The following is a 19,759-nucleotide window of genomic DNA, read 5'->3' on the forward strand; positions in this document are numbered from 1 at the left end:
ATGACATGTATTGTCAGTAAATTTTGTTTAATCAAACAGTTTGTAACATTAGGCATATATGACATGATATACATGTGTAATTTCCAAAGTTTTGCAGTTTTCTGCATTTCTGAGTCTTTCTGTTGAAATGTATCTTCTTGAGGTTCTTGCCTTATTCACTAAATTGTGTGCTTTGGATTTTTTTAAAATCCAATATCATTATCTTCTATAAATCCCTGTAGATGGCTTTACCCTCTGTCATTACAACATCATCACAGGGAAATGATGTCAATATTTACCCTCGTTTCAAAACTGTTCGCGGTAATTTTATTGTGTGGAACACAAGAGGAATTAAGATTAAATCTTCACAAATCTTTATGCAGCTCTGTCCATTCAACAGTTTAGTGACCATGGGCTAACAAGATCCATAAAAAGTAGCCCAAACTAATTTTGTGATTCTGAATTCACATGATAGGTTTGTGTGAAACAGACCCAAATGCAAGTGATGATTCACTCTCAAATGATCTTTCTTACCAAGTATTGTCAGTACAGTAAATTGTGTGTGTTTTTTTTTTTTAAATAGTGCCCACACATGAGACACCATTAGATATAGGTTCTGTTTTCAGGCATCATTAATTTCCTCTGTGTTATGCGTCTAATCTCCAAAGGTGACAGTTTTTTGCATTTCTTTTGCGTTGAAATGCATCACGTCCTGATCTTGCCTTATTTATTGATTTGTCCACTTTGGATTATTTATTTCTATATTATTCTATTTTATAAATCCTTATTGATGGCTCGATCCTCTGTGTCATTACAAGATAATCAAAGGAACCGGTTATACAAGACGACAGGGAACATATGCTGGCCAGATAATGGATATTTGCCTTGACCAATTCCTTCTCTATGCAGTGCTGTACAGTCATAAAGGCAATCATGAAGCTGTTTGCTCAGTGCTGGGGTTTGTTGTAATTGTAGATGGAGCAGAAAACATGTTTCTGAGAGCAAACTGTTTTTTAGCCAAGCCAATGAGATAATACATTGTGTTGTTGTTTGCATAACAAACATCTGAATTCATTATACCCAATTGTGGATGTTAAATTTTTTTATTATTGCTGAATTAAAGAACATAACAGATTTAACCATATTAGATTTAAAGAATGTGTTCTGGAGTCTCACCTACATCTGCTGTGTTGGGATGGAACAGTGTGTTTGTGTAGGTAACAAACTCAAGCTGTCTGTTTAGTGATGCCAGAGATCTGCTCATAAAACTAATATGCATCTCTCCTTCCCCTTTGACTTGCACTCCATCAACCAGCGCTGCCGTATTAAATGTTCCCATTGTAGCATTCAGATCTACCTGCAAATGATATTGTATGAATAATAGGGTCATGATAACTTTTGAACTAAATGACTCTCATCTTAGAACTTTTCATCATAGAACAAATTCACCCCCTCAGTCATGTAGCTTTCTTTGAATAAAATATCCATTTATGGGATATTCCAGCCCAAAAATTATAATTGTGTAAATTTACCCTCATTTCAAACGTGTATTCTGGAGCATGCATGCATGAATCAAGAATATTTTATATACAAGAGTTTACTGACCATGGGCTAACAAGATTCATAAAAGTACTCCAAGCTAATTTTTGTGATAGATTAATATCTGAAGTCACATGATAGGTTTGTGTGAGAAACAGACCAAAATATAAGTCATTATATTCATTCTCAAATAATTATTGTTGGATTACAAATTTATAAAATGTTACATCTAGGTTCCAATACAATAGTATATAAACTGAGAAAGTTCTGAACATTGCGTTTTACATTGAGGTATAAATGATGAGATTCAAAGAAGATTAAATCAAGCAACCCAGGTGTCTGACATTAACCTTTTGTCTTTATGCACCTCCTGAACAGTGTCATTGTCCCAAGTTAAGCGATAATAATGTGAAGGTATGGGCGATACTGTCAGGCTGATTGGATTAGGATCTATTCATGTGAATGACACTGATATGCTGATGAGATCAGGGCTGGGGAAATTCCAGTAACGAGCTAACTCTACTTAATTTAAATGCTTTGTTCAGAGTGTCTCCACCTCTATGTAAATCCCTCCCCATTGAAATGTATATAAACTACAATGTACACGGCCTTAGACTGCAGCTACCGACAGCTCGTGTTCTAAATAAAGAATCCTGCTGAAAATACAACCAAGTCTCCTGGTCTTCGCTTCTGAATTTCCTACTGTTTTGGTGCCATGACTCGGATAGAGCTCCTCACCTTAATCCAGATTGAAACTTCAAGCTCTGAGAAAGAGCTTTGGGAGGAAGAGTGTAGGAAGAAGACGCAAGATAGTAGAGGAAATACTATCCAGAATTCTGCTCCTTAGCCCGCCTACAACCCTGAAGTAGTTCCGCCAGTGTCCAATGAAACTTTAGGACAGCTCGCTCAGGCTCTTCTAAGAGCACAACAAGAACAGGAAAAAAACTAATTGTGTTTTGTGAAAGGTGCCATACAACAGAAAGAGACTTTTTGCTTGATAAAGGTGCAGAAATTACAGTAATTCCTACAAAATTGACTAAAGGTTTAAACCTCCCGTATAAGAAAACTAAACTTTGTTTAACTGGCGTAATAGGTGAAGATTCTGTTTTGTATGAAACCCCGCCCATAGAGGTACAATTAGGCCTGAAAACTCTGACTACAAAATTGCTATGTGCTCCATTAAATACAGGTGCAATTTTAGGCATGGATCTCCTGAGACAAGTACATCTAACTTTAGACAGGTCCTCAGAATCTGCTACCATAAATCTTTCCTCAGCACAAGTTTCTACCAATAACGCAAGAGTATGCTTTCTTACATAATCATCCAATTTGGGCTAAAAACAAGGATGATTGCGGGTTTTTGACAGGCGTAGAAACAGTCAAATTGACAGGAACTCCACCTCTGGTTACCAAACAATATCCGATCAGTAAGGAAGCTATACAGGGAATCAAACCGATTGTAGTAAAGTTGCTGAAGCAAGGAGTGCTAGTTAAAACCAACAGTCCCTGTAACTCACCCATATGGCCCATCAAGAAATCCAATGGGACATGGAGACTCACCATAGACTACAGAGTAGCCAATTAATATATTGATAAAAAAATAATAAAAAAACAGTAGCAGATCCATCTACAATTTGTAATGACTTACCATTAGATTGTACGTTTTTTTCAGTAATTGATATGTCTAATGGATTCTTTTCTGTACCCTTACACTCTGACAGCCAGACATGGTTAGCTTTCGCAGTTGACTGAGCAATACCAGTGGACACGGTTGCCACAGGGATTTCAGAATTCCCCGACAATATACCATCAGGCTGTAAGACGTGATTTGTGTGACCCATAATGTCCTGTCAAACAGTCCACTGTGATTCAATATGTCGATGAAATTTTGATTGCCCCAACAGATCACGAGGTACATCAAACTGAATTGGCAGCATTGTTGGACTATTTACAGAAAAAAAAGGACACAAATGCAGCTTTCACAAAGCTCAAATTGCTAAAAATCAAGTCATGTTTCTGGGTCAAACAATTGGTACAGGAAATAGATCCATTACACAGGATCGAGCCGTTTCAATACAAGCCATACCTCCGCCTACTACCATTAAAACACTCAGATCATTTTTAGGAACAGCAGGTTACTGTAGCCCTTGGATTGAAGACTATGCCTCGATTGCGCAGCCGCTCTATGACTTGTTGAAAGGCCATGTTAAAGATTTCAATACAGTTTGTATGGAAGAATTTCATCGCAAAGCTTTCAATGATTTGAAGAGAGCACTATGTCAAGCACCAGCATTAGGAATTGCACAATCTGATAGACCCTTTGTGGTTTATGTCCATGAACACTTAGGCTTTATGATGAATCACAGGTTCTCAAATCAATGGTGGAATCCAAAATTCAGAAAGGTAGCCACCGAAACAGTCCAGAGATGTGTTATATTTACAGCAGCTGCAGTGTTGTGTCAGGGAAGGAAAACCTGGACTCATGTGTCACACTGTAAAGTTGTTCCCCTACCGACAGGGATAAGATAGGACATGGACCAGTGAGGAGCCAAGGGAAGAACCGAATGCAACAGGCTTCGGGGGCCAACCCTGCGGTGAAGACTCCCTCATAGGCCTTCCCCATCCACTAGTCCATCCTTACCTCACTGTTCTTTAGGTGTCGCAGGAATTAAGAAATAGGGAAAGAAGGAACAACAACAGCAGACTCGGAAAATGATACAACCCTAGTGTTTGAACAAATACTGCTCTACTGTCTTGTTTTTTTTCTTACTCTGTGCAGATACCACTTGATGGCTGTCCCGAGACCCATATGCACCGACCTCCTCACCTGCGTATGAAGCCACAAGCTCTAGAAAACAACTAGACCCACTGCCGAGCCAACCATCACAAAATAATTTTAAAAAACAACAACGCAGAGACTCACATACGGGAACTTCAGTGATCCATCAACATGATCAAGACTGTCATACTAGTAACCATCATGGACATCGCACAAAGTGTAGACTCCAGAGACAACATATTCTTATAGCTAGTGAATGTGTCAAAAACGCCTTGTTTGGTGGAAAGAACATTTGCATGCCATACCCACCTTCAGTAGGAGCAGGAATCACATGGGTGGCACACCCCATCTCCAACTGTGACACATGTACCTTTTTCAAAGTTCATGACAGTGGAATACAACAAGAATACATATTAAAACATCACATCTCTCCCAGCTTCTCTGTGTTGCATTCCTGGATTACCATCCTGCAACCTAACTTCAGCTACTCCTCCTTGGTGCATGGAAAATTATGCTCCAGCTTCAACACCCTTGGGTGAAATTCCTTGTGAACGTTGCAGCTTTGTGGTCAAAATGAGAACAGAATCCCATGTGGACATTACCTAATCAGCAGGAAAAGAAGAAAATGACTTAGAAGCGTGTCTCAACAGGACACCATCCCTCCCGAAACTCTTTGCAATAAATCAGTGGTGTATGATTCCTCCAACCGACTGGCACCATCCATGCAGCCTAGCAAGGATAAGAGCAGGGAGAGCAGCAATAACCCCCCTTAGGGTAAACCGAACCAACATGAATGTATTGCAGATATCATTAATTCAAGATTTTAAAATACAACATAATTCGAGAATTTATTCTGATTCAAGGGGAATCAGAATGCCAAATGCTGACTGGGCGAGAGGAGCTGGGGATGGAGGAGGGTAATTAGCTCCTGAGAAACACAATAGCTGCTAATAATATGATAGGAGCTTATATGTATACAGTGATAGGCGTCGTATTCCTATAGGTAGACGTGGATCAGCTGAGAGTCAGCTGTTGCGAGCTTGACTAACGTGACCTGCCAGAACTGACGCTACGCTTGATTTCTGTCAGGACCACTATCGTCAAATACGATTGACAATTAGCATACAGTTTGGATTGGAGGTATGGTTCCATTCTGGGCAAGAACTCCCTGCGCATCCATGCAGCCTAGCAATAACCCCCCAAAACAAAACCATATGCCAATATCCCCCAAACCCAACTGACAGCACAATTCTGGATGCTTTTGCATTTACCTGAGTGAGCCAAAGGAACAAGCATGTAGCCAATACCTGAAAAACTTGAGCAACAGCATGTTACCAACAATACCGGAAAGCCTTAAGCAACAAGCATGTTGCCCTTACCTGGATGACCTAAACGAGCATGTTGCCAATTCCCGCATCAGCCATAGCAACAAGCATGTTGTCAATACCCGAAATGCTTAAGCAGTAAACATGCATATTGCCATGAATGACATGCTGTCTGAAATGAAGAAGTGAAAATTGAAATATCAAAATGAATCAGCTGCTTGCTTGTGGTGGTATATTCCCAGGCCAGTTCCAGTTTATTTTGAGTGACGACTGTAAGCTAGCGATGAGATGGAGATTTCCTTTTTAATTATCCTTTTCATTGGAAATACGTCACAATAATGGAGTAATGTTGGTGGAAACTTCCAGTTCACGTAGAATTAAGCAGCACGTCATTAATACAGCTGGAAGTTTTAATGCAACAAGCGTGAATCTGACACTTAGATATATTTAGGCAAAAATATGTAGGTTTGCAAAAACTGCACCTGTCAATTATGTCATAACCTTGTTATAGTTGGTTGTAGTTTACTTCTGTAGAAACCAAGAAAACACTTTTTTTCTTCTTTTAAAAAAAAAAAAAAAATACCCTACCTCCAACACGACTGAGGCTGATAGAACGTTTAATACATCCTGATGTTAGCGGCATATGTTGAGCACTATAGATCCAATTTAATGGGTGAAGAATCACCCCAGCTGGAGCAAGCAAGGACACATTGCAACAAGCGTGTTTCTGTAGCCAATTTACCAATTGATGGGATCTATTGGGGGAAGCTTACACCCCTAGCGGCAGCAAAATCTGATACAACAAGAATGTTGTATAAAATCACAGAACTATTGCTAAAACTAATGTAGTTTGGCAGGGGAAGCATACACCCTACAGCAATAGCTCCGACTAGCAGCAACAACTGATACAACAAGCATGTTGTATAACCACAGAACCCTTGCTAAAACTTGTGCAGTTTGGCCGGGGAAGCATACACCCTACAGCAATAGCTCAGACTAGCGGCAACAAAACCGATACAACAAGCATGTTGTATAATGAAAGAACTATTGCTAAAACTAGTGTAGGTTGTTAGGAGAAGCATACACCATGCAGCACTAGCTCAGACTAGCGGCAACAAAAATCTTATACAAGCATGTTGTATAACCATAGGACTAATATTAAAACGAGTGTAGTTTGGCAGGGGAAGCATACACCCTGTAGCTCTGAGTCAGATGCAGTGCACAGCTAAGCTATGAATACAGTGTGCTTCCTCATTCATGAACATGATTTCTGCTCCCTTCGTACTGATTTCATGGGCTGTGGAGGTGAAGATGACGACTCCCATGATTCCACACTCCTTCAAGGACAATCAAGCTACAATGTTGTTACTGTTGAAAAACAGACCTCTGCGGTGAATGTACCTACTAGTGCTGCACGATTAATCATATCGCAATCGTAATCGCGATGTCAAGCCTATGCGATTATATGACGCAAAATACTGCGATTTTATATAAACAAATTAGGGCTGTTAACGCAGCATCTGTTATTTTTTGTCATCCTTTGGCTAGTGTTACATGATCCCGCTCTTATTCATGCGAATGCTTTAAACCATTCAGCGAAACAAGTCAAAAGAGAGCGCGCTGCCTGTGAATGTCCTGACTGAAAGACGCGCGCCATAATGCGCATGCACAGACCGCGCGCCAGAATACAGTTCTCTTTCTGCTTGAAGTGAACGAACAACACACACAATTATGCCAAAATATCATTTGTCGAGTGTCTTCATAACATAAGAGCAGTCTTATGATGGTCGTAAAGAGTTGTGAGAGAATAAGGCGAGTGTGAGATCCGCGTCTCTGTCAGCAACTCTTAAAGGGCCAGCATCCAATAATGCTTTCTGTCAGTAAAGTTAATCAAAGAACAAAGAGAACAGAGAAAAACACTCACTGCTCTTGACCAAAGAACTTGAAGCTTTAAATAGGAGTTTAGTCCATATAATTTATAATTTATGCAGCGCAGACTGTTTGATAACTTTATTCAATTTCTGTATATGTCCTACCTGTAGACAGGAAGAGCACAGGTAAATATGACATTTATCATGGGTTTATGTAAGGATTGTTTGAAGTTCACTTAAATTCAAATTAAATTATTTTTTATCCAGACATCAATGGCTTATTGATCATTATAGTTATCAATCATTTAGTTGTTGCTAGTTTGAGTTGAGAAATACACATTTCAGAATTATCACTAATCTGTGTGTGCATTTTGCTTTAGAACCAAGCAAGTTGACTCATGAAACCATTTGTTTATTATATCGCAATCGCATATCGCAATATTGACCTCAATAAATCGCAATATGACATTTCCCCCCAAATCGTGCAGCCCTAGTTGGAACACTGTAGTCACGTGGACTATTTTAATGACGTCTTCACTACCTTTCTGGGCTTTTGAAAGTGGTTATGATGTTGGTCAGAAAGCTCTTGGATTTCATCAAAAATATCTTCATTTGTGTTCCGAAGATGAATGAAGGTCTTACGGGTTTGGAACGGCACGAGGGTGAGTAATTAATGACAGAAATTTCATTTTTGGGTGAACTAACCATTTAACAGCCCATGGTCACCATTGTATGAATCAAAGCTGTAACGGAATACAGGTTTGGAATGCATGAGGGCGAGTAAATAATGACTAATATATATATATATATATATATATATATAAAATGATTCCATTGATGACAAGTTTGAAGAACCCAAGTGCAGTATTTATTTGTATACAAACATGAACAAACTCAAAATAAACAAAGACTTGACATGGAGCTATAAACTTAAAAATTAACAGAAAACTCACCAAACAGTGGTTACACAAACAAGACAGAGACACATGGCAAACATGAGGGCTTAATGAACAAGCTCTAGTGACTAAAAGACACACCAGTGAACATAATCAAGACAACAAGACAAGAGATTAGCCTCTAAGTGTCACCGGCCCACCGGTGGGCCCAATCCATTAATGTTTTTAAAACAGTAATATAAACTAAACCTAAACTAATCTTGACAAACTATATATAATTTGAAAGCTTACAATCTCTAGTTTCCATATGTGGTGATTTTCAAAATAAATTACAGAGGAGCCGCAATTTATCAATTTGCAACAAGAATATTTTCATACTCCTAAGGCGTGTTTAGACCTTTATTCTGAAATATAGTGATGAACATGAAAAATCATGAAAGAAGGGTAGAAACCTCAGTTTGTTTTCATGCCAAGAGTTCAAAATATAGCATCCATTCAATTATTTTATAAAAAAAAGGTCTGAATTTTTTTTAATATAAAGAAAACAATTCTAGATTCACCATTTGTGATGTGGCAGGAAGTTATAACGCACATACTTGTTCTTTTTATGTTTCTTAGATGTTGAATTCATATCAAAATCTGCCAAACTTCTCATATTACTTCTGAATAGGATGTCTACTTCATAAATTGTATGAAAATTGTGGAAATAATGGTTCATATCACTCAAAACACATGGAAATGGAGGCGCCCTAATATGGGCAGTAATGGAGTCTGGTTGTCATCTAGTGAAAAAGTTTGGTACTGCGCCCAAACAAAATCTTACTGAAAGCTCATTTTTTTAGATATCATCCTAAAATTTGAAACACAACTTGTTCAGATTTTTGCCTTTGATTTTCTTTGCAGTTTTAGAGTCACCCAGGTTTTGAAAATATATTTATTTTATATAAAATATGAATAATTACATTTTTTACATTGTACATTTTCATAAACTCAAACTTCTATAACTTTTTTTCTGTTTCACTTTCTTAAATTATTTCACTTCTACAAAAAACTGCCAAATGTCTTCTTTAAAACGAGACCAATCTTACGTCTATATTCCAAAGCATTCTTGAATTACAACCATTTAAGTTCGAAATGTGCATTTTCATGTATATTCAAAAAAAGGGGGGGTGACACTTAACAGGCTAGAGAAGCACATGGCAGGATCACATGAGGGAAAGGGAATCACATGTAACATGAAACCAAAACAGACTATACATTAAATTAATAGTTTAGCAAAAATATATGTAATGAATTGCCATTTATGAAGCAACCAGATTGATCGTCTTACCAAATAATGGTCCACTTTGTGTATTTGGTTCAGACTCAAACCTGTACAGAACAGAACATTAACAGACGCAATGTGTAGTCTTGTGCTTTACACACACACACACATATATATATATAGCTTATATGCAAAAAAAAAAAAAAAAAGTTTTACTGATCATAATCTTTGATGCAAATTTATCGCAAACCAGGCAGGTGTTAAAATGGCTATTATGTAGAAGACAAACAGGCATATTAAAATGTAAAAAAAATAATAATGCTTTGTTTCCTGTAGAATGGAAATTACGTTCTCAGGTAATTCAGCTCAAGACAGATACTAAATAATTATTCGCACTGGATTAGTATTATCTGGGGTCCGGACCTCGTGTGATTTAGAAATTACCCACCCACATCTGAATTTCGAAATGGTAACAGAAATTTGACTTAAAGGAGAACTCCGGCGCAAAATGAACCTTTGGTCTAATAAAACATTGGTATAGTCAACCGTTCTCTGAGATTTGTTTTCATGATAATCGAATGTAAAGAGTTTTATCTCTAAAAACTGTTTAGCGTATAACGCTAGTAATGGAGGCATCTATTAAGTAAAAATAAATCGCTAGTTTATACCACTAACAAGACTCAAAATAGCCCCACACGAACACAGTAACATAATGAGGGTCCCTACATACAAAACTAAGCATTGAGAACTTTGTAAGTGTACAGACCGTTTAATAAGAAGATAAAGATAAAGACAGTCCACTTCGTGTATACAGACAGGAGCCATCTTTGGAAAACAGTCTCGACTAATCAAACCACGAACGCCATTCATACAGTTCAGAAGTTCACTGAACTTCATACAGTTCAGCTCACTTAGCACGTCGTTCGTGGTTTGATTAGTCGAGACTGTTTTCCAAAGATGGCTCCTGTCTGTATACACGAAGTGGACTGTCTTCATTAAATATCTTCTTATTAAACGGTCTGTACACTTACAAAGTTCTCAATGCTTTGTTTTGCATGTGGGACCCTCATTATGTTACTGTGTTCGTGTGGGGCTATTTTGAGTCTTGTTAGTGGTATAAACTAGCGATTTATTTTTACTTAATAGATGCCCCCATTACTAGCGTTATACGCTAAACAGTTTTTAGAGATACAACACTTTACATTCGATTATCATGAAAACAAATCTCAGAGAACGGTTGACTACCAATGTTTTATTAGACCAAAGGTTCATTTTGCGCCGGAGTTCTCCTTTAAGTCCGCATCTGATTGGAAATGACATAAAAAAAAAATAAAAAAAATTGAAATGGTAACCACGTGGTGAAACCAGCTTATGACAAGCCAGAGAATTCTGTTTATCTTCTGTCTATTATATCATAAAAACATTTTGTGTTTTACCAGGAATTAGAATCGTCCTTGTTGGTCTGACTTCCACACCCTGTGTAGGGTACTGAAGAGGGCTGTTAGCTTCAGATAAGATAAGTGAGTCTGCAGCTGTATGCGTCCTGAATAGAGAAACACTATTAATTTAACAGTTAAGGTCCTAATTAAAGAAATAGTTCACACAAAATGAAAATTCTGTCATTATATCTTCATTTTATTCCAAATACAGTGGAACAATTAGGACTTTTTTTTATCTTTACAATGAAATTCATTGGTGTCCAATGTAGTTTGGACCCCAACATTCTTCAAATACCTTATTTTGTGTTCTACAGAAGATAGTCATACTGTTTTCAAATTACACGAGGGTGAGTAAAGCATGACAGACTTTTCATATTTGAGTGAACTCTCCCTTTAGTGGGTAAAGAGACAAAGAAAAACACAAAACAATTGTATCTTTTTACAAAAACTGTACTCAAAATGAGCAACGGCATTTTTTTTAATGTTGAAATAGTGAAATGATGGTCCACCTCTTATTGAAACTGCGATACTCTTTATTTCTGTATTGCTTTGCTTTTTGCTGGTCTGAATCTTGGAGAAATGCATGTAGCTGTGAAGCTGATACTTGAGGGAACAGCAGATGGGCGAATGGAAAATTAATGCCTGGTTTGTCGCCTTCACAAACACACCCATTAACAGCAAGTAACCTGGTAAAAAGTAAAAAAATAAATATATAAAATTATGGGCTTAAATTTAGCCATAAATCATGCCATTCATTCCATGTGCAACAAAATAAAAAAATAAGAAAAAAAGTATAAAGTGGAAGAAGTGCCACTATGATCGTTAATGTGGAGATTTTCATTTCAAATTATGTTTTAAATTTCCAGCCTGAAAACAGAAGACCTTTTTCCAGTGTCACTGAATCCCAAAATACATCTGCAATATGTCCTGATCAGGAAGTGATTTTGTACTGTAGCTATGCAAAGCTGGCAGACAAGTTTGAGTGTATCTTACTTTGACATGCCATCTTTGATATGGTAAGGGATGTGGTCATTTCCACGGTCCATGCTTCGTATCCTTTCCTCTAGTAGCACGTTTAAAGAGTCGTCTCCCTGTAGCACATTAATCGTTGTAATGGTGTATGAATTCCAGTGGTAAATGAGCATGGCTGTGAGCGGCAAGACCACCAGCAAAACCACCACTGATTTCTTGTGTGAGAAACGCATAATTGCCTAAAGCACAAAAAGACAGGAGAGGTATTGGCTATCACATACGCATTTAGAGCTAGAGTCATTTTGAAAACATACACATTATCTTCAGGATACGGTTGATATTAATGATAATTATTAGTTAGGCCTATAAAAATTAACCAGTCCGGTCACTGCTTTGCATTCATCTTGTATTCTGATCAGTACAGAATTCTGATTCTCAAAGTAGATGATTAAACCCAACCAACCAACCAACTGCAGCGTCAGTTAAAAAACAAAACAAGGACCTAATTTTCTTATTTTTGCATTTCTCTTCAGTGTTATGGAACTAGCAGCTTAGTCAGTGGAGAGCACGTCTTTGCATCCATGTATCCATTTTCTATACCAAAACTCAAATGATCAAAAAGTTTAAATAAATAAATAAATAAAACACTATGAAAGTATACATTAAACCATAAAACATTAGACACTTGTGACTTAACATTCACAGTACTTGTATATTGTTTTTTAAGCTCAAATGTTATGAGTTCTCTCATTTTCATTGACAATCATGCAATTCACATGCACGTATGCCAAAATTCTTTATATTCAAACCAGTCGCGCTGTCAACGTGTTACGGTTTACGATTAATTCAATTTTTAACATCGTTAAATTTCTTTGAGGCAGTTACCGCGCATACAAATTTTTTTTTAATTCAACCGGTATGAAATATGATCAGTATGAGAAAAACACTGTTAATGAGAAGACGAGCACTGGACTGTGGCAGGTTAGTTGGGAAATAAATTAATTTATAAAGAAATACATTTATAGGGTGAAGATATGAGATGTAAACATCCTCAGTTTCGAAATCCTTATAGGCTACAACCAAACATACTCCCGCATATTATTTTAGAAGGACTATTTTTTCGCCATATCAGTCTCACCCATGCTTTTGTGTCGGGAAATCGTGAAAACTGAGGTAAGGATGTCGTTGTTTACAATTAGAGCAGCTGGATACACTGCAGTAACATCAGCGAGAGGATTCAGCCATTGGTTTTAATTTGTGTTGTGATGGTACCGGAAGAAGCGATACTGGATATAGGAAGTGTGATAAAGGTCTATTTTGTTTTAATGGTAACTTTAAGGCTGCTTCACAGAGCGCTTGCATTTCCATGTCCACTTATTATAAGCGTTTTGGGGATTCTGTTTAAGCTTGGCTCATGTACAGTGATCGAGTTTATAATGTTATTAAAGTGAGCAGGTGTGGGTCGCGATATTTCGATCTTGTTTTCTAGCATTTAGCATTTATTTTTTTATGGGCTTGTTTGCTGATTTGCTTGCAAGATCTGACAACACAAGTCAGGCGCGTATCGCTTTCCTTGTGATTTCTTGAACTGCAAATCCAGAAGAGAGATAGCTAACATCTCTGATGCACGTTAAAATACGCACTTTAACATGCATCAGAGATGTATCTCTCGTCTGTTATCTCTCATATCGCTCGTAGTACGCCATTAAAGGTGACCTATAATTCAAAATTGAATTTACCTTGGTATAGTCAAATAACAAGAGTTCAGTGCATGGACATGACATAGAGTGAATCTCAAACTGGACTGTTTTCGCGTTCTCATTTAATTCACGTTTATGAAAAACACCCCTGAAAAACGGTCGGTTCTCCACACAATACCGACTGTGACGCAATAGTCGGGATCATTAATATGTACGCCTCCAAATATTTGCATAATGCCAGCCCTCAATGCCAGGCGGAACTGCGCAGCCGAAGCATGGCAGTTGCTCAGTGTGGATGTACACATGAACACAAAAGTATTTTTTAGTTCCTTCATCTGGGCCTCTGAAGAAACAATGGGTTAATTTTATTTTCTCTGGAAATTTCCAAACATTTCACCGCCTGTTTCCTCAACTTGGGCCAATACAGAGCTGGCCTCGGATCGAGCTACCAAGCAACACTTTCTGTGTAATTGTTCAAGTTCAGACAGGTAATCTTTCTCTCAAAATCGTTCAATACTGTTTATGCATCAGTAAGTCAAGCCAGTGACTAAAATATCAGCTTCACATCGTTTCTTTTAGTAGGATGAAAATAATCGTATTTAATTTGTGAACAAATTATATACAGAAAGCGATCAAAGAACAATCTTTCCACACAGCGCGAGTTTATCTGGACACTTGCCAAACTCGTTATGAAATCAATGACGCACGTTACTGCACAACGAAGCTCTTACTGTATTTACATCATCGTGTTTGCATTGGTGAAAGCAGAGAGAGTGCAGAAACGAATCGGTTACCTAACGTAACCTCGGTTCTCTCTAGAAGAGGGAACGAGTATTGCGTAAGCTAGCTTACGCTGCGGGAAAGATTCATCTTTGCTGAGAGTTTGAAGCTAAAAAATTATTTCATAATTTGTATCCATTGACAACGCAGTTCCTCTGCGGCAGACCTAGAGCAGGCTAGCTAGCAGCTCATTGGTTCGCTCAGAGAGAACTGCTTAAGCCTATAGGAGAGCGGGGCTGAACCCGCTTCCAATGAGAGGCGCCCGCATGATTGCGTCATGGCCTGCCAGAATGGGCGTGGCTATGGTGTATATAACAGTCTCTCCCAGGCTTATATGTTGATTTATTTCAGCGTGAAGCGAAACGCTAGTAGCGCAAGCACGGCCGGGAACGCAATACTCGTTCCCTCTTCTAGAGAGAACCGAGGTTACGTTAGGTAACCGATTCGTTCTCTTACGAGAGGTTCTCTCGTATTGCGTAAGCTAGCTTACGCTGCGGGAACACCTGGTCAACGCCGTGCGCGCTATGAATCCACTCATGAATCCCAGGGTGATACCGGGGGATTTTTAACGTGGAGTGAATGTATTATGAGGCCGGCAGAGCGGGCACATGAAGTGTATACATAAGCATGTATGAGGCCGGCAGAGCGGGCACATGAAGTGTATAAGCATTTAAGGAGAGCACAAGGGGCGAACCGGTTGTGTGAGGGACTCCCAGTAATGCAGCTTCTTAGGGAGCTGGTCGTTAGACAGCTAGTAATTTTGCCTGCAAGGCGGGAACTTCCAAGTTGTAAAATCTGACAAAAGTGGACGGGGAGGCCCATCCCGCGGCCACACAAATGTCATGAATGGAAATTCCACAGGACCATGCCCACGATGAGGCCATGCCTCTAGTGGAGTGCGCCCTGATGCCCAGAGGGCAGGGCAGGCATTTAGATGCGTAAGCAGAGGCGATAGCGTCTACTATCCATCTAGACAGTGTCTGTTTAGAGGCGGCCAGACCTTTGGTGCGCCCCCCAAACGACACGAAAAGCTGCTCAGCGCGTCTGAACGCGGCAGCGCGGGTAGTGTACAATCTCAGAGCCCGCACCGGGCAGAGGAGATTGGCGTCGCGCTCACTATCGGATGAAGGCAGAGCCGATAGGGAAATAATCTGAGCCCTGAACGGGGTACCAATCGCCTTCGGGACATAGCCATGTCTAGGTTTGAGAATGACAACAGAATCATTCGGTCCAAACTCAAGACACGCGGCGCTGGATGAGAGCGCGTGAAGATCCCCCACGCGTTTTACTGAGGACAGAGCCGTCAGAAAAACGGTTTTGAGCGAGAGGTATTTTAGGTCCACAGACTCGAGCGGTTCGAACGGGGGTGCTTTCATAGCTTCGAGAACTATAGAAAGATCCCAGATAGGAACCGAAGGGGGGCGCGGAGGGTTCATCCTCTTAGCTCCCCTGAGAAAACGGATGACTAACTCGTCTTTGCCCAGGGACTGAGCGCGTCGGGGTTCAGAGAACGCCGCGACGGCTGCCAAGTAAACATTGAGAGTGGAGGGGGACCTGCCCTTGTCCAGCATCTCTTGAAGGAAAACAAGCAAAGACGGCACCTCGCATGACCGTGGGTCCAGATGTTTGTCGGTGCACCATTTTGAGAACACAGACCATTTAGACGCATAGAGCCTTCTCGTGGAAGGTGCTCTAGCCTGTATGATAGTGTTTCTTACTCCTTCTGGCAAATCGACGGATAGTCGTTGATCACCCATGCATGTAGCGCCCAGCGCCGTGGATGGGGGTGCCAGATCGTGCCGCGAGCTTGAGAGAGGAGATCTGCTCTGACTGGGATGGGCCACGGGGCTGTCTGTGACAGCTGAGTGAGCTCCGGAACCCAATTCTGACTCTCCCAACGCAGGGCTATGAGGAGCACCGAGTGGCGTGTGTCCCTGATCCTCTGAATTACCTGTGGTAGCAGAGCGATCGGAGGGAATGCATAGAGCGGGCGGCGAGGCCATTCCTGGGCTAGCGCGTCCTCGCTCCTTGAGAAAAATATCGGGCAGTGAGCGTTCTCTTCTGACGCGAAGAGGTCCACCTCTGCTCTGCCGAATAGCCGCCACAGTATTTGGACCGTTTGTGTGTTCAGGGACCATTCTCCTGAGGAGATGAGGTTCCTGGACAGTATGTCTGGACCGTCGTTCAGATGGCCCGGCACATGCGTCGCTCTGAGCGAGAGCAGGCGGCTCTGAGACCAAACTAAAATGCGGTGTGTCAGTAGGAAGAGATTCCTGGACCTGACACCGCCCTGACGGTTGAGATAGGAGACCACAGCCATGTTGTCCGAACGGATCAGGACGTGGTGTCCCCGAATGAGCGGGAGGAAGCGCGAAAGCGCGTTCTCGACCGCAAGCATTTCCAGACAGTTTATGTGTAAGGGGCTTTCCTGTGTCGACCAATGGCCGAAGGCCGGTGAGCCCTCGCAGACTGCACCCCAACCCGTGTTGGATGCATCTGTCGAGATGACTTTTCGGCGGGAAAAGGTCCCCATCGTGACGCCCTGTCGAAACCATTCTGCTACTGTCCATGGCTGCAGCGCCGTGAGACATGTCTGCGTAACTCTGATCAGCTGGCGGCCCGTGTTCCACGCGCGGTGGGGTACACGGCTGTTTAACCAAAGCTGAAGCGGACGCATGTGCAGAAGGCCCAGCTGAAGCACAGCGGAGGCTGAGGCCATGTAACCCAGCATCCTCTGAAAAGTTTTCAGAGGTGTGCGGGTGCCCATCTGAAACGAGGCGGCCAGTCGCTGTACACTGCGCGCGCGCTGTGTAGACAGGCGAGCCGTCATCGTGACCGAGTTCAAATCTATTCCTAGAAAGGAAATCGATTGACTGGGTTGAAGGGAGCTCTTTGTCCAGTTGACAGAGAGGCCCAGCGTTTTCAGATGGTCGAGGAGAACTGCGCGGTGCGACAGAAGCTCCGTCTGTGATTGGGCCAAAATCAGCCAGTCGTCCAGATAATTCAATATGCGCAGCCCCTGGCTCCGCAGGGGGGCGAGCGCCGTATCCATGCACTTCGTGAATGTACGGGGCGCCAGGGATAAGCCGAACGGGAGAACGGCGTATTGATAAACATGACCCTCGAAGGCGAAACGTAAGAATGGCCTGTGACGGGGATTTATCTGGATCTGAAAATAGGCGTCTTTCAGGTCTAGAGAGATGAACCAGTCCCCCTGGCGCACCTGCGCGAGGAGTTTCCTGGTAGTGAGCATCTTGAACGGTCTCTTCATGAGCACTTTGTTCAAAGACCTGAGATCTAAAATCGGTCTGAGGCCACCGTCTTTCTTGGGAACCAGAAAATAACGGCCGTAAAACCCCGACTCGGTCATAGATGGTGGGACTCTCTCTATGGCGCCCTTTTGCAACAGCGTCGCAATTTCTGAGCGGAGCGTGCCGGCGGCCAGCGGGCTGACAGTAGATTCGAGCCGCGCGCGCGCACGAGGCGGGCGGCGGCGAAACTGTAGCAGATAGCCGTTCTTTATAATGCTTAGCACCCACGGGGAAATGCCTGGAATGGCTTCCCACGCTTTGGAGCATGCGGCTAGTGGCCGAATGGCTATATCGCCCTGATTGCTGCACATAGCGGGCTGGACACAGTGTGTGGGCGCGCTTTGAATGTGTGTGGCAACGGGATTTGCACTCAGAGAGGAGTCTATGGGCCGTGAAACAGAGCGAGCAGAGAGGGGACACGCGCACGAGCTCGTGGGCGTGTTTATGTTCTCTGATATTAGAGCGGGCTGTGCCCGTTTCATGTGATGGGGCTCTGAGAGAGACACGGGATATGTTATGCTTGTGTGTATGGGTGAGCACATGATTGTGGGCACATTTTCTACACAACTGGCAAATTTTCTCTTTTTGAGATTTCTCTGGGTAGCCGTAAAAACGGCTTTTTGTCGCTCGCAAGCGGGCTGGGACACCGGCTTGTTTGTGGCGGTCAACACTACAGCAGTCGGCGAAACAACGGGGACTGGCAGAGGGCGAAGCTTTGACGGCGGTCCGGCCGCAGCGGGAGAGCACCGTCGTTTTCTTAACTTTGCTAGGCAGACTTCTGATGATCAGGCTTCAGCGTGATCTTGGGTCGCGGGCCCCGTGGGGGCGGCGGTCTGCGGCGGCTGTCAGAGCGAGAGCGAGGGCGGCCGCCCTGTCTGCGCTGGGCTGTTTGAGTCTGCGGAGGGGGGCGCTGTGGTGGAGCTCTGGCAGGAGGCTCGCGAGAGCGGCCCGCGGAAGAGCTAGCGCGGCGGGGCAGAAACAAATTCATCGCCTGAGTAGCTTTCTGGACCTCGGAAAAGCGATCGACGATTCCCGTGACAGCAGATCCAAAAAGGCCCGTCGGGGAGAGGGGCGCGTTAAGAAACGCGGCGCGCTCAGAATCTCCCATGTCGGCGAGCGTGAGCCATAAGTGTCTCTCGGCTACACAAAGGCTGGCCATGCATCTCCCCAGAGCTTGTGCGGCGGCTTTAGTGGCGCGAAGGGCGAGGTCCGTAGCACTTCTCAGATCCGTGACAGCGGGGGAGGGGTTTCTACCACTTTCGGCCCACTCACGGAGAATATCGCTCTGTAACACTTGGAGGACAGACATGGAATGTAGCGCTGCGGCGGCCTGACCGGCGGCGGCGTAGGCACGAGCATGAAAGCTCGAGGTCGCTCTGCAAGCTTTCGAAGGAAGCGTGGGGGAAGAGCGCCATCTAGCAGAGGGCGGGCAGAGGTGTGCGGCGACCAAGTCCTCAACGGGCGGCATGGCTGAGTAACCTTTTTCGGCGGCTCCGTCCACCGAGCGCAGCGAGGCGGATATATCGGAGCGGTTTCTAGCCGAGAGCGGGGCATTCCAGGACTTCGTCAGCTCTGTGTGAAGTTCAGGCAGGAATGGGGCAGCCCGGTTGCACGCGGGGGTCGAGCGCCGATGAAAAAAGCTGCCGTCCATCCGGTTCGGGGCCTGCTCGGGTGGAGGAGACCACTCGAGACCGAGGCGTTCGACGGCCTGTGAGAGGAGGCGCATTAGTTCCTCCTCTATCCCGGCGCGGATCCCCGCCGACTCTCTCGTGGATCCGAGAGATGACCATTCTTCACTGTCTGACGCGAGCAGTGAACAGGAATCCTTCTCCTCCGCGGCGTCATCGGAAGCGACAGAGCGGCCACTCGGCGGCAACTGTATGTCCGGCAGGGGCGGGGAGGGA

At 42.7% G+C, this 19,759-nt stretch overlaps 1 protein-coding gene across 2 annotated transcripts in view; it reads right to left on the reverse strand.

Annotated features, from left to right (window-relative positions):
* The window catches only part of b4galnt1a (beta-1,4-N-acetyl-galactosaminyl transferase 1a), a 50,083-nt gene that overhangs the window by 14,942 nt on the left and 15,382 nt on the right, over positions 1-19,759 (reverse strand). For both annotated transcript variants that reach the window (XM_056239131.1, XM_056239137.1), the window contains exons 2-6: positions 12,086-12,303; positions 11,602-11,778; positions 11,090-11,196; positions 9,720-9,760; positions 1,156-1,336 (exon numbers count right to left, since the gene is read on the reverse strand). In XM_056239131.1, the coding sequence (XP_056095106.1) occupies positions 1,156-1,336; positions 9,720-9,760; positions 11,090-11,196; positions 11,602-11,778; positions 12,086-12,303 (724 nt within the window). The remainder of the gene's footprint in view (positions 1-1,155; positions 1,337-9,719; positions 9,761-11,089; positions 11,197-11,601; positions 11,779-12,085; positions 12,304-19,759) is intronic.

The sequence above is a fragment of the Rhinichthys klamathensis genome, unplaced genomic scaffold (genome assembly GCF_029890125.1).
Source record: "Rhinichthys klamathensis goyatoka isolate OS25496 unplaced genomic scaffold, OSU_Roscu_1.1 h1tg000020l_1, whole genome shotgun sequence".
NCBI lineage: Eukaryota > Metazoa > Chordata > Actinopteri > Cypriniformes > Leuciscidae > Rhinichthys > Rhinichthys klamathensis.